The sequence below is a fragment of the Salvelinus namaycush genome, chromosome 7 (assembly GCF_016432855.1).
Source record: "Salvelinus namaycush isolate Seneca chromosome 7, SaNama_1.0, whole genome shotgun sequence".
Taxonomy (NCBI): Eukaryota; Metazoa; Chordata; class Actinopteri; order Salmoniformes; family Salmonidae; genus Salvelinus; species Salvelinus namaycush.
Genome location: NC_052313.1, coordinates 53,580,618 through 53,593,098, shown reverse-complemented (window position 1 = coordinate 53,593,098; position 12,481 = coordinate 53,580,618). Strand labels below are relative to the sequence as shown.

The window sequence follows — 12,481 nt, the reverse complement described above, 5'->3', positions numbered from 1 at the left end:
CTAATGAAACGCTTAATGGTGAGTGAGTTAACAAGCCTAATCTAAATTCTCCGGCTCATTGGCCTTCTACACAGTCCATTTCATGTAGTCATCGTTCTATGAGTGACATAGTGAAGTTCAATGACTAGCGTTTGTAGGTTTATTGGTTGCCATGTGTGACCGACAACATGCAGTCAGTGGTTTCATGCATGTGCCCTTGGCCTACACCATGGGCCATCTCTGTTTTTGGTTAGAGGCCAAGGAATGTTAACACGCTGTACCTTGACCGGATACCTTCACTACCAGGCCTTCTGCACTGCTCAACTCCCATCCCCCGTCTTTACTTCACTGACTTGTAATTAACCAAATTCCTTTGCTGGCTCAGTAGCCTAGGATGAGCTTTGGTCCAGATGAGAATGAGCTACTCTGTCTTGGTCAGTTGTTGATTTTGAGAACTTGAAGTGTTCAGTAGGCATATTTGCCCTCACTCTCAACAGTTTTTGTGTGTTAACCTTTCAAATATGACCCACATGTAGCCTATCAGGTGGCCATCTTTACTGGTCCATTTAGTCTAGTGTTCTCTTGCTGTTTGGGTTTACTTTAAATGCCAGGCCTAGGTTGTCACTGATAGGTGATTTGATTATCTGGCCCGGGTTGCCTTGGTGGAAGAAGTTTGCATTGGGTGAAAAGTGATTACATTCGTCTTGGAACCGGTTGCCACCTGGGCGTGAGCCAGGTGCCCAGCTCTGGCCACTGAAGTTGTCTCAAAACAAAGGAGACGTAGGTGAACACATGGAGTAATGAGTAGGATTCTGTTTTCGCATGCAAAAGTTATTGATTTTGATAAATGCTTTATCTGACTCCCCAATAAACTACACTGAACAAAAATATAAAGGCATGAAAAGTGTTGGTCCCATGTTTCATAAGATGCCAGAAATGTTCCATATGCACAAAAACCTTATTTCTTTCAAATGTTCTGCACAAATGTTACATCCCTGTTAGTGAGCATTTCTTCTTTGCCAAGATAATCCATCCACCTGACAGTTGTGGCATATCAAGAAGATGATTATACGGCATGATCATTACACTGGTGCACCTTGTGCTGGGGGCAAAAGGCCACTAAAATGTGCAGTTTTGTCAACACAATGCCATAGATATTTTGGGGGCGCGTGCAATTGGAATGCTGACTGCGGGAATATCTACCTGAGCTGTTGCCAGAGAATTGAATGTTAATTTCTCTACCATAGGCCGCCTCAGTTTTCGAGAATTTGGCAGTACGTCCAAACAGCTTCACAACCGCAGACCACGTGAATGGCGTCATGTTGGCGAGCGGTTTGCTGATGTCAACATTGTGAATAGAGTGACCCATGGTGGGGTTATGGTATGGGTAGGCATAAGCTACAGACAATGAACACAATTGCATTTTATTGATGGCAATTTTGAATGCAGAGTTACCGTGACGAGGTATTGAGGCCCATATGCGTCTGTGACCAACAGATGCATATCTGTATTCCCAGTCATGTGAAATCCATAGATTAGGGCCTAATTTATTTCAATTGACCGATTTCCTTATATGAACTGTAACTCCGTGAGATCTTTGAAATTGTTGCCTTTATATTTTTGTTCAGTGTAGTTTAAAAAAAAAAAAAAAAAAAAACTACCATTCAAAAGTTTGGGGTCACTTAGAAATGTCCTTGTTTTTAAAAGAAAAGCAACTGTTTTTGGTCCATTAAAACAACATCAAATTGATCAGAAATATAATGTAGGCATTGTTAATGTTGTAAATCACTATTGTAGCCTGAAACGGCAGATTTAATGGAATATCTACATAGGTGTACAGAGGCCCATTATCAGCAACCATCACTCCTGTGTTCCAATGGCACGTTGTGTTAGCTGGCGTTTGTAGGTTTATTGGTTCCCATGTGACCGACAACCTAACCCTCGTACAACGCTGTGTACTACTTCCTTCACAGAACTGCGCAACTTGACACTAATGTACTTGTCCTTTTGCTCAGTTGTGCACCGGGGCCTCCCACTCCCTCTATTCTGGTTAGAGTCAGTTTGCGCGGTTCTGTGAAGGAAGTAGTACACAGCGTTGTACGAGATCTTCAGTATCTTGGCAATTTCTCGCATGGAATAGCCATCATTTCTCAGAACAAGAATAGACTGATGAGTTTCAGAAGAAAGGTCTTTATTTCTGGCCATTTGAGCCTGTAATCGAACCCACAAATCCTGATGCTCCAGATACTCAACTAGTCTAAAGAAGGCCAGTTTTATTGCTTCTTTAATCAGAACAACCGTTTTCAGCTGTGCTAACATAATTGCAACGGGGTTTTCTAATGATCAATTAGCCTTTTAAAATGATAATTGGAACACAGGAGTGATGGTTGCCTATAATGGGCCTCTGTACGCCTATGCAGATATTCCATAAAAAAATCAGCTGTTTCCAGCTACAAATGTCATTTACAACATTAACAATGCCTACATTGTATTTCTGATCAATTTGATATTTTAATGGACAAAAATATGCTTTTCTTTCAAAATCGAAAACATTTCTAAGTGACCCCAAACTTTTGAACAGTGTATATTTTATAGGAAATATGTTTCAGAATGATGCACCATGCTGCTGCCTTGACAACATGCCTAAACGGATTACTGTTTGAGTTGAACGGCGCTCCTCCCTCACCCCTTTTGCTGTTCACGTCACGGGCCATAGACCAGTGCACCGTGGTTCAGCTTAATCAAACTCACTGACTGCCCACCTGTTTACATCTCTCTTCAATCCTAGATGGCCTTTTTGCTGTATAGTGTACCTGTGTTTCTTTGGCCTGTTTTAATATTCTCTCCTATGTGTTGGAGGAACTTAACTAGACACATGGCTTTTGCTGGCATGAGCAGTGTAGCATGCCAGTGAGGTGTGGGCTAGGCCTCAATTGACCAAAAGTGAAATGGTACGCATTGGGAAGGTGGTACCCACTGCTTTTCAAAGCCAGAAGGAAGTTCAGAAGAAAGCTGGCTGACCCATTTTCTTGCACAATGCTTAGGCTGCTGGGACCGGGTTTTTTGTTTTGAAGAGCGGGTTGATTACATGGGCCATTATGTGATATTGGATGTTCTACTGATCCTGAGACATTTTAGACAATGGCTAGATAATGCCTGTCATCTTCAATGGCCGTCGTGTTCTCAAAGTACACTGTGAAATGGAGAAGAGCATCCAGTATCAGATCACTGAGGAGATTTTCACTGAACATATTCATACAGTGTCTCAGAGTAGGAGTGCTGATCTAGGTTCTGTTTAGCCTTGTTAAATATGCTGGGTCCATTGCATATCTACTAACAGGAGATCACTTGCACCCGTGTGTTAAAACAAACTTGCTTGCAACCAAAAACCCAGAAGAATAAACCAGCCGATCACTTGATCTCATGTTGTTACCGTGTCAAGAGTCTGATACCAGACAGCTGTCTACGTTCTCTACTTCTGCCCCAATGATCTAAAATATTTATTGTAAGAATATAGGATTTTATTTCCTACAAAACATTTCATCTTTAATGTTATAATTAGAATATTATTAAAAGTTACTTGAAACTACAATTAAATTATAACTGATTATAAACTCAATCATGATTGGCTTGATTTAGGTACATTTTAGATGTGAACAGTTCAGGGAGTTTTTTTTCTCCAAGTATTTACCATACTGTATTAAGACAAGTTGTTACTTTTTCCATTTCATGTGATCTTTAAGAACAAAAACATTGTCCAGTGAAAATGTGTACGGTTAATTGCCACAGATTTGCCGCTGTAAACTAGGGAAGTCATTGATTCAGTTGTACTGAAGGATTGTCAAATAGGCCTGTTAAATCTGCTTACTGCACCCATTCCGGAAAAGCGGGCAGCTTCCCCCCCCCCCCAAGGTCAAGTTGAGAGGACCTGGCAATGCTATGGATGGCAGACTGGTGAGGTATGCCCTCAGGTACTGGCACTAGATCAGGACTTTGTCGTGTCACCTCACCCACATATATTCTGGGATATTTGAATCCAGAGATGACTAGTGTGGGAAAGAAGGGCTAGTTATTGTTTCTTGGAACAACTAGAAAGTCAGCAAGGTAAATGGAGATCATTGATGAAGATGAGTAATGATGACTTGATTTTAGATGGACACTCCTAGACAGGTTCATCATGTCAAATATATTGCGCGCTAAAAGGTTTGGGACAGCGGCACATTTTCTTCTTTTGCTGCTGTACTCCAGCACTTTGGATTGGAAATGATGCAATGACTGTGAGGTTTAAGTGCAGATGTGCATTATATTTCTGTCTAACTTTCTCTCTCATCATTATTCACGATTCATTCAGGATTTTCTGTAATCCTGGTAGCATCCACATTAAAGAAGCGCTTTAGAAACGTATCATATTCATATTTATAAAAAGTGACTCAAATGGCACAATACACTATTTACCATTCATTACTATTCGGCACAAAATATTCTGAAACAACCAAAAACAAACAGCAAATGCATCCAACACAATTCTAGAGTCACAAGCTTGATGTAGTCATTGCGTGCTATGAATATAGGGCCAAATACTTAACTTCTTACTACTTTAATACGCATTTGTCCTAATACTTTTGCTCCCCTTAAATGGGGGGGGGGGGGCTGCGCTGCTATGTACAAAAAGTACTCTGATTTCTAAGCGGTTCACCCAATAATACCCTCAAAAGTAAAGCTGACATTTGCACTTTAACCTCATTCATTGTATCATTTCATATCCAAAGTCCTGGAGTACAGAGTCAAAGCAACAAAACAATCCACTATCCCGATACTTCTGGAGCTCACTATGTACACAGTATGCCATTGAAATGTCTGTACACACTTTACTGGGGACAATTCATTTCCTTGCAGTAGCTTCTATCTTGACCTGCCTCATCTATCATAATTCACTGTGACTCACTGTGACTCTACGGGCTGACCCCCTCCAGTCCTTTGTCTCTCTATCCTGCTGCTGCTAAGCTTTCCCATCTGGTCTGCCTTGCTTCTCTGACCCGCACCAACCTCTCTCCCCAGTGTGAAGTACCAGCTTGCTGTGACTTGCCGACCCCAGTCTTTAGAGGTGGTAGTGAGCAGGCTGGGGTTTGGAATGACAGGGCGCTGTAAGGATGTAGGTGTGAACCACAATCCACTATGGTACCATGTGATACAGTATGGACTGACCTGTGTTGGTTCTTTTTCACCTGTCAAGAATCTATTTTTGTTGGGCCGGTCCACCAGACAGTATACATGGTTCATTAGCAGTTCAGTCTATAAAAATACCTTTAACTTTTTTTTATGTGCTTCCAACTGAACAACCTTTTTACATCAGAGCAAAAAGCATATTGTGAAACCAGGAACCACACTTGTTAAATCCTTCACAAGGAAACCTATGGCCATAGATCTGAAGCCTGGGTGTGAGACATGGCCGTTGCAACACGTTCATCTCGTGGTACTTCTACCACAGTACTCCCACTAGGTCATAACGTTCCACCTGGCGCCTGCTCTTCTGGTTCCTATAATAATATTTAACCTGGGAGTGTGGGCGTCAACATCCAACCCTCCCTGTGCCCTCCTATTATGCACGTATGGCTCATCATTGATGAACCTTGTGGATGGAGTGGTGCCCCCTGTTGATCAAATCAAATAATGCTCAAGTGTTTTTCTGGAGAGTTGGGTCAATGAGGCCATTTTTAATTCAGTCATGTCAGAAAGGGAATTAAAATTCCCTTTCAGGAATAGGAAGTAGCCTAAGTCAGACCTTTTTAATTGTTTTTTTTCAATTCATAATTCATGTTCAGGGGTCAATAAGAACTGGTTTAGCAGCATCTGATTTTAAAGGAATATATGGATGTTATGTTTTGGTTTAACTGAAGAGCCAGGCTTGGTTGAATCGTGGTAAAGAATCAAACATTTCACGTGAATTTCCAGCAGTACACCCTGTAGTTCACACAGTAACTAAAATATTAGAAGCGTAATACTACGTTATGATTGACTGTATTAGCACTTTGTAGTATGGATGGCTTGGTTTTATATCTGTACCTCTCCCAGGGTGACACATCCACACGTGTGTATCGCATGGTGGTTTTCTCTGATCTACAGTCTAGTGTGTCGATGGATCTGGACAGGAGATCTAGTGTGTGTCTATCGCCGTACAGGAGGCAGCCAGTTCCTTCTGCTGACGTCTCTTCACTTGAATGGCATAATTAGTTTTACCTTGATGGTTGGTGTGTTGACCTGAGATGTGTGCTTTAAGAAGCTTACCCTTTTTGCTCCCAACACTCGTCCAACCCCCCCCCCTCCATAACTGACATGATGATCAGGATGTTCTTTCTCTGCTTGAAAATGTGAAGATGAGCCAGGAGCACCAGAAACGGCTTTTTCAGGTAAATGCCACACTGAAAATAACTACCTCTCCCCCCAGAGCTGAGAGGGCTCCTGGCCAGGTGTCTGCTGAGGCCTCATCATGAGCTGGAGCTTCCTGACGCGTCTCCTGGATGAGATCTCCAACCACAGCACGTTCGTGGGGAAGATCTGGCTGACTGTGCTCATCATCTTCCGCATCGTGCTGACGGCCGTGGGGGGCGAGACCATCTACTACGATGAACAGGCTAAGTTCGTCTGCAACACGCAGCAGCCCGGGTGTGAGAACGTCTGCTACGACGCCTTCGCTCCGCTCTCACACGTCCGCTTCTGGATCTTCCAGGTGAGACTGAGTCAAGCAAGCATATGTAAATGCTTTCTCAAGTTAGGGTGAAGCAACTATAAGGTGTGTGTGTGTAGCCATAACAGATGGGATGTATATCCTTTTGACACAAACAAACCATTAACTGCTTATGTACTCGTAAGCAATCTCAGGGACTGTGAATTCCCTGTCTACCATCCACTCCCTCCCTCCTCCAGGTGATCCTGATCACCACCCCTACCATCATGTACTTGGGCTTTGCCATGCACAAGATCGCCCGCATGGACGATGTTGAGTACCGGCCTCTTCATCGCGCCGGGAAGAAGAGAATGCCCATCGTGACCCGGGGGGCACAGCGGGACTACGAGGAGGCAGAGGACAACGGAGAGGAGGACCCCATGATCACTGAGGAGATCGAGGTGGAGAAGGACAAAGGGAAGGTGACAGAAGGTAGGGTGAGGCACAGCTTCTCCACACAAACTGGCTCTTTTCATTCACACTGGTTATAAAGTTGTCACCAGGGAAATTACTATTTATTTTACTTTAAAGCTGTTTATGGATCACACCCTTTTCTTTGACTTGCCCTGTGGCATGCTGTCAGTGAGTTAATTTGTCTCTGCCTCATCTCCAGGCTCTGCGAAGAAGCACGACGGTCGGCGGAGGATCGTGCGTGACGGCCTGATGAAGGTGTACGTGTGTTCGCTGATCTCGCGCATCGCCTTCGAAGTGGCCTTCCTGTTAGGCCAGTATGTCCTCTACGGCTTCCAGGTGATTCCCTTCTACGTGTGCACGCGCTCTCCCTGTCCGCATACGGTGGACTGCTTCGTCTCGCGGCCCACCGAGAAGACCATCTTCCTCCTGGTCATGTACGTGGTTTCTCTCCTCTGCACCACACTCACCCTCCTGGAGATTCTCCATCTGGGGGTCGGCGGGGTCCGCGACACCCTCCGCGGGCGCGCCAGACGCCACCCCACCCCACCTCTTCCCCCCGTGGCCCGGGGGTCCCTCTGCAGTTCCCGCCATGTACCCACCGCCCCGCCAGGGTACCACACGGTCCTGGGGAAGAAGGACCCGTCAGGCAAGCTGAAGGCAGAGTTCAGAGAGCCGTTGGCGGGGGACTATGGGAGGGAGAGCCTGGGGGACGAGGCGTCCAGCAGAGACCTGGAGAGGCTGAGGAAGCACCTGAAGATGGCCCAGCAGCACCTGGACCTGGCCTACCAGAACGAGCAGGGCCAGGGGTCCCCGTCACGGAGCAGCAGTCCCGAGAACAACGCCACGGCTGCAGAGCAGAACAGACTCAACTTCGCTCAGGAGAAACAGGCGGCGGCCAGCGAGAAAGGTAAGGAGGTGAACGGGTCAAACTGCTGAACGGGTCAAAACAACATGACGGAAGGTTTATAGCTAGAAAAAGAGCAATTGAAGAAGGCGCCATATGTAATTTTCAGACATTGTGTTTATTTGAACCTGTTCCAGATTCCTTAAGCCATTTTGAATGACTGCCTTACTGTACAGAATGACATTAAACTATATAACCCCACAGTACTGTTTGTTCCCATGAAGTAGTAGAGATCCCTCTATTTCCTGTCTAACATGTTATTCCCTCAGGAGTACATGCCTGAATCCTGCTTAATGCCTGCTCGACTGCCTGCCTGCTTTCTCTTCCCAACTGGCCCTCCGCGGATGGGGAAGCACATGGGAACACAGCCAGACAGCGGAGAGACTGAAGAGTGTGGTTGTGTGAGGGATGGAGTGCCTTGCAGTATTAAGGGCCAGGGACAATGAAATGTAAAGCTGCCCATGCTTCCGTAAAGCTACAGTACAAATCTCCTTTAGCGTCTGACTTGTTCCACTTGAGAGCCTCCAAATACTTTAGTCTCAAGTTTCAGCTTGCCGAAACCCCACACCCTACTTTGGCAGTGCCTGTCGCTGAAGCACAGCCTTCTAGATGTAGTCGACACCCCGTTTATTTTTGCCCAAAGGTGTTTTGGTTTGTCTGTTTTTGTTTTCATTTGTTTCGCAGTCATTCCGGTCCAAAGTTTTCGCCGGTCAGTTTCTGTCAGGTGAATCGGTCTCATCCAGTGTAAGCTTTAATTTACCCCCCTCCTCTCTATTGACAAAGTCTACCAGTCGGTCCAATTTTAAGAGCGAGGCTCAACAAAGTCTTAAAAGCATTTACTGCACATGTTGTTATGCCAGGGCTTGTTGTTGCTGGATACAGAGTGAACCACAATGAACACTTGCCTGCGGGGGAAGTCCTTTTGCACAGACATTAAGAGGATGTTCGTGCGTCCATGTATGTGTGTTGTATACAAGTTGGTGGGAGGTTTTCTAAAAGTGCAGTTCTTTCACGAAAGCTTTTAAGTTAATCTTGGACTTTAACTGTACTGCTTTTGTCAGAGGTTTAGTCATTAAAAGTGAATTGTTTTGACATTCCATGAGACTCCACTCATTGTTAAAGCCTTGTATATTAGTCATTCTAACAAATTGGCCAAATGTGATAAATACCTGGGAAATGCTTGAATCCTGTGATGACTAGAAATGTTCTTCCATGCTGTTTAAACTCTCCTGTAGTCCTCCTGTACCTGCCATTTTGCTCCTGTCCTGGTTCCTTTTGTTCATGCAAGTCGGTGAGTTGTTTTGTTTAAACATTTTTTTATGTTCGTACTGGAATTCCAAGGAGGCAAATGCACCAACATTTGCTTGTGTCATAATGTGATGGTTTTTTGAAATGGTTGAGCTGGAAACGATCGTGTTGTGTGCTGTGTTCATTTCATTTTTCCTTTTGTTTTTTTAAATTGGGTACAAAAATAACATTCTAATATTTTTTTCAATATTTGGAGTGTTTTTGTTACATTGTTTTTGTAACTGTAGAGTTTAGTTTCATAGAAATACATGAATAAATATATTTGAACCAAATGACTTTGCAATGTCTTTGTTGGGAATGATTACTTCACTGTAGACCTCTGTACTTATCTTCTAAAACACCTTAATCTGAGCCTGCATTGACCTCTTGTGGCAAGAAGGAAGAACACACTGCACACCCATTTCAGTTTCTTAAATTATTTTGATGAAAAATGCGTCTTGTGTAGCTGTATCAATAAAAACATTTATTATTTTGCTCTAATCTTGGTGCATGACAAATACAGGCCTATCAGTTATAGGTCTAGCATAGGTGCTTTCCAAAGACAGTTGCCCTGGCCTAGATTACACCAGCATAACTATTAATCTTACTTGGAAAAACTGAGCCCATCTCAGAGGTTTTAGGCCTAGATACAGGTGCACTCCTCTGGTATGATGTTGGGCAGGGTCTCGTATTTAAAGGAGTACCCTCCGTCAGACGTAGTGGTGAACCGTAGTGACTTCATGGTCCCGGGGACCGGAGCGCAGCACTGTTTGATCCCCAGCATAGCAGTGGTGCGGTCCAAAGTCGAGCAGGTGCCATGACAGTAGTAGAAGTTGAGAACCTTCGGGTGAACGATCCAGTTGTCCCAGCCCAGCTCCTGGAACGAGATGTTGATCATCTCGCGCTGACAGTCGCTGTACTCTGGCTTCTGCTGCGATGGCCGCATCAGGAGGTCGATGGCCGATGGGAACCAGGGAATGGTGGCGGCCGCTCGCCGTGGGGAGCGGTCTGGGCCGTGAGGTCGGGTGTGCAGGTGGAGGAATGGCATTTTGTCGGCTTCGTTTGCATGGCATTCGCAGGCGGGGCAGCGCACCTGGAGTACGAAGGGGCCTTGGGTCAGGGCGGTGAGGAGGTGGTGCTCCAAGTGGTAGGTGGTCCAGCCATCAGCGGTGGTCTTGGCCGGAATCTCAGCCACCTGGAGGAGCTGCTGGTCTGAAGTGAGGAGGAAGAGCGGGGTGATGTTCCTGCTGGCCCCCTCGCCGGCGTAGAACCAGAAATGGGCTGAGGTGATGGCAGACTCCTGGTTGTCTAGTGAGGATTGGAAGTAGTAGGTGAAGTGGCTGGTGGCTCGCTCCTCTGATGGGGAGTCTGAGCTATCACAGGTAGAGTCTGGAAAAACAAGGCAGACAGTGGAAATAAGACCAGGTCAATGGATGGGGAAACAAATAACCTACAGTTGTTGATGTCTAGAAAAACATCTGACAAACTTCACTTTTGGGGTGAACTATTGAAGAGAGATTGACTAAAGAGAAGGGAAAAGGAACAGGGCATCAGAGCTTGAGAAAAGGAGAAAGAGGGATATGGACTCTCACTCACCAGAGCTGGGGAAGAGGATGACTTGCTCATGGCTCTCCTGGTGATGCCTCCTGTGGTCCTGTGCCCAGGCTGCCCTCCCTACCCTGGTGGATCTCCGGTGACCTCGTCCCACCTCTGCTCTCTCTCTGCCCCCACCAGGGGCCTGGTGGCTGGGCTCGGGGGGCTGCTCCAGCCCTAACCCATCCAGGAGGCGCTGTTTGAACCAGTCCAACACCACGTCACGAGGCAGCTCGTCCCCCTGGCAGGCCTGGGTCAGGGTCTGGGTCCACAGGAGTAGCAGGGCACAGGAGAGGACGGTAGAAGGACCACTCCGCATGGTTCAGATCTCTTCTTCAGATCTCTTCAGTCTATAGAGGAGGGTTGTGTAGCATGTAGATCGAGGTGGAAAAGTGCTTTGAGTTTGAGTAATCCAAGTAGGTCAAATATCCCTGTCTAATAATTGGTAAGGTGACCAAATGGGTCAATTGATTGTGCCAAAACTTCTAGTAGATGAGGTGAAGTAGTGTAGATCCTTCTCTGTCCTGAGCCGGTGGGCAAGTGGTGTCAATGAAGTCCTGTATTATTTGGAGGTTCCATCTCTGCCAATGCAGAGCACTGTGTCTCTCTTATCCATTGTTTTGTCATGGAATAATATTGCCTCCTACCCATGCCTATCTAGACACTGGAGAAAAAGGGAGTCAGAGAGAGCCCTATGTTATTGTTATGCAGTCATAATCCAGAGGAAAGACTTCAGAGTATGACCTTGTGGGTGATTGGAAGTTACAATGTATTTGATCACAGTCTGCGTTTCACGGTAAGGGCCGCTTTGTTCTTGTACTGTACTAGATTTGTCTGTTTTGTGAAGTGGACTGTAGCAAAACAGTATTTGTCCTTAGTGTTAAGGTTTTCTTTAATACACATAGTGTGTGTATTTAGTTTTGGAGGTGTGATGATATTTCAGCAGCGGAGAAGTATTAGACAAAACACCAGGGCCAGATAAGACAGGATTGAAAGAGGTGTTGTCTGAAATGGAACGGTTTACAGGCTCTGTAAGTGCAGAAAATGTGGTTGTCTCACCTAGCTATCTTAAGATGAATGCACTGTAAGTCACTCCTGATAGGAGCGTCTGCTGAATGACTCAAACGTAAACAGATATTGGGGTCAGTTATTGAAAATGAACCACAGTTTGAACTAATGTGTTATAACTGTTTATATAAACTACTCAAAAACCCTTTGCAACCCCCTTAGAAGATACAAAGTGTTACGAATAGATCACAACAGTAATCACACGTGAACTCAGTGCTGCTGTAGTCATTTCATAAGGCTCATCTGTAGACGACACCTTGGTCTCAGTAGGACTCCCTGATCAAATAAAGGTTCAATATTATTTATTTTTCATCATAATGAACCCAACAGTTGTGGATGTCCCTCATCATAGCACCTGCTTTCCCACCAAACAAATGTGTGTGTTAATGTGTCTTTTGAAAATAATAACAATTAGGCTTTCTTTATCCAACTCCAGCCTTGGGGCTTTGCCTGCCTGCATCTGTGCAATTATAGAATACAGTTTCATAGACAAGGTCAGATATTACAGCTTG

General features: G+C 45.1%; 1 protein-coding gene and 1 pseudogene across 1 annotated transcript; one reads left to right on the top strand and one right to left on the bottom strand.

The window, feature by feature from the left end:
• The first annotated feature begins 6,434 nt into the window (after positions 1–6,434).
• Positions 6,435–9,479, top strand: LOC120050523 (annotated as a pseudogene).
• A 472-nt stretch (positions 9,480–9,951) lies between these two features.
• On the bottom strand, positions 9,952–11,220 carry LOC120050520 (inhibin alpha chain-like). Its single transcript, XM_038997111.1, has 2 exons — positions 10,905–11,220; positions 9,952–10,697 (listed from the first exon to the last, which is right to left on the bottom strand). Exons 1-2 carry the CDS (start codon positions 11,218–11,220, stop codon positions 9,952–9,954), a joined length of 1,062 nt encoding a protein of 353 aa, XP_038853039.1.
• Positions 11,221–12,481: the final 1,261 nt, after the last annotated feature.